At 45.2% G+C, this 1870-nt stretch overlaps 1 protein-coding gene across 1 annotated transcript; it reads left to right on the forward strand.

Moving 5' to 3' along the window:
* The first annotated feature begins 234 nt into the window (after nucleotides 1–234).
* On the forward strand, nucleotides 235–819 carry LOC143625619 (uncharacterized). Its single transcript, XM_077095904.1, has one exon. It carries the CDS (start codon nucleotides 235–237, stop codon nucleotides 817–819), a length of 585 nt encoding a protein of 194 aa, XP_076952019.1.
* The last annotated feature ends 1051 nt before the right edge of the window (nucleotides 820–1870 follow it).

Raw genomic sequence — 1870 nt, forward strand, 5'->3', positions numbered from 1 at the left:
AGATTCCAATCTTCTTAATCAAAAATTTAACCCAACAGGCAGGTTAACGAAATGGGCAGTAGAACTGGGGGATCACACACTTGAGTATCGGCCGTGGACAACCATCAAAGGGGAGGTCCTAGCCGATTTCCTGGCAGAAATTGAATAAGGAGAGGAAGACGGGAAAGAGGAACCGGATGGCACAAAGGAAAGTGAGAAAGGGTAAGGGGAAGCTACGACGCCAGGGACCCCAAGATGAAGAAGTATTTGAAAGTAACTCAAGATTTAATGAGAGAATTCGAACAGGTAGAAGTGATACATATTCCCAGGGGATTCAATGAAAAAGCTGATGCCCTAAGTAAGTTAGCTGCAGTTGCTTTTGATCACTTGGCCAAAGAAGTAAAGGTGGAAACCCTCAAACAACCATCAGTGACGAAAGTATCAGTCATCCAGGTGGGAACCCATGAGGACAGTTGGATGACCCCCCTCATCGACTACCTCCAGGAAGGGAAGGTACCCGAAAGTAAAGAAGAAGAAAGGAAACTGAGGGTCAAGGCCTTACAATATGAAATGGTTGAGGGAGGGTTATACAGAAAGTCCTATTTAGGGCCCTCCCTAAAGTGTATTGACGAAGGGGAAGTAGAATGCGTGGTAAGGGATATACACGAAGGGATTTGTGGGATGCATATGGGAGCCAAAATGGTAGTGGCTCGAGCATTGACGGCTGGGTACTACTGCCCAGCAATGTTTCTCACCGCTGTCAAAGAAATACATAAATGTGACCACTGCCAAATACACGCCCCGGTGGGGAGGAAATCAAAATCAAGCCTATACCAGTAAGCTCCTCGTGGCCCTTCCAAAAATGGGGGATAGACATAGTGGGACCTTTCCCTGAGGGAACAGGGAAGGTAACATTTGTAGTAGTGGCAATTGATTACTTCACAAAATGGGTGGAAGCCAAGCCGCTTCGAACTATCACAGGGGAACAAATCAAGAGGTTCGTATGGGAGAACATTGTTTGCAGATTTGGTCTGCCATATGCCGTAATCAGCGATAACGGAAAGCAGTTTGCCAACAACCCGTTCCGAGAATGGTGTCACCAATTGAGAAACAAGCAAACGTTTACGTTAGTGGCTCATCCCCAAGCCAATGGCCAAGTAAAGCGAGCAAACCGAAGTATGGTGGAAGGGATTAAAGCAAGGCTAGGAAGGGAAAAGGGATCGTGGATGGAAGAGTTGCCTCATGTTTTAGGGGCACACAGGACCATGCCTAAGACTAGTAACGGGGAGACACCGTTTAGCCTGACGTATGGAACGGAGGCTATGATACATGTAGATATTGGGGCACCAACTCGACGAACTTTGCAAGGGGAAAAGGGGGGGTAAGGAAGATCTACGATTGAATTTGAACTTAGCGGAAGAAAGAAGGGAAGAAGCAGCGAGAAGGGAGGTAGAATACAAGAAAAAGTTTGAGAAGTACTACAATGCAAGAGTTAGAGAAGTCAAATTTAAAAAGGGGGATTTGGTGTTAAGGGAGAATGAGGCAAGTATAAAGGAGGACCAAGGAAAGTTGGGGTCAAAATGGGAAGGACCCTATCAAGTCTCCTGGGCTGGGGACAAGGGAGCCTACAAATTGGCAAATTTGGAAGGAAAGGAGATTCCTAGAACTTGGAACTCCATGCAGCTCCGAAAGTACTACACCTGAAAAGCACCAACAAAAGAACTATGGATCAAGCAAAATAAGGGACCTCTCCGTGAGGAAAAGCGAAAGTCTAAACTTTTTTTTGTACAATCCCAATGTAAACACGATCCTAATGAAAAAAAAGGAGTATTTTGTGAAAGCATAATATGTAAGTTGTATCATCAGTTATACATTGCTTAGTTGTGTTGTG

The sequence above is a fragment of the Bidens hawaiensis genome, unplaced genomic scaffold (assembly GCF_021521415.1).
Source record: "Bidens hawaiensis isolate Kalapana, Puna unplaced genomic scaffold, B.hawaiensis_p1.1 tig00004151_1, whole genome shotgun sequence".
Lineage (NCBI taxonomy): Eukaryota > Viridiplantae > Streptophyta > Magnoliopsida > Asterales > Asteraceae > Bidens > Bidens hawaiensis.

Bases quoted from the DNA above. Each gene is read 5' to 3' on its own strand.
- LOC143625619 (XM_077095904.1), top strand. From the start codon at position 235: ATGAAGAAGTATTTGAAAGTAACTCAAGATTTAATGAGAGAATTCGAA.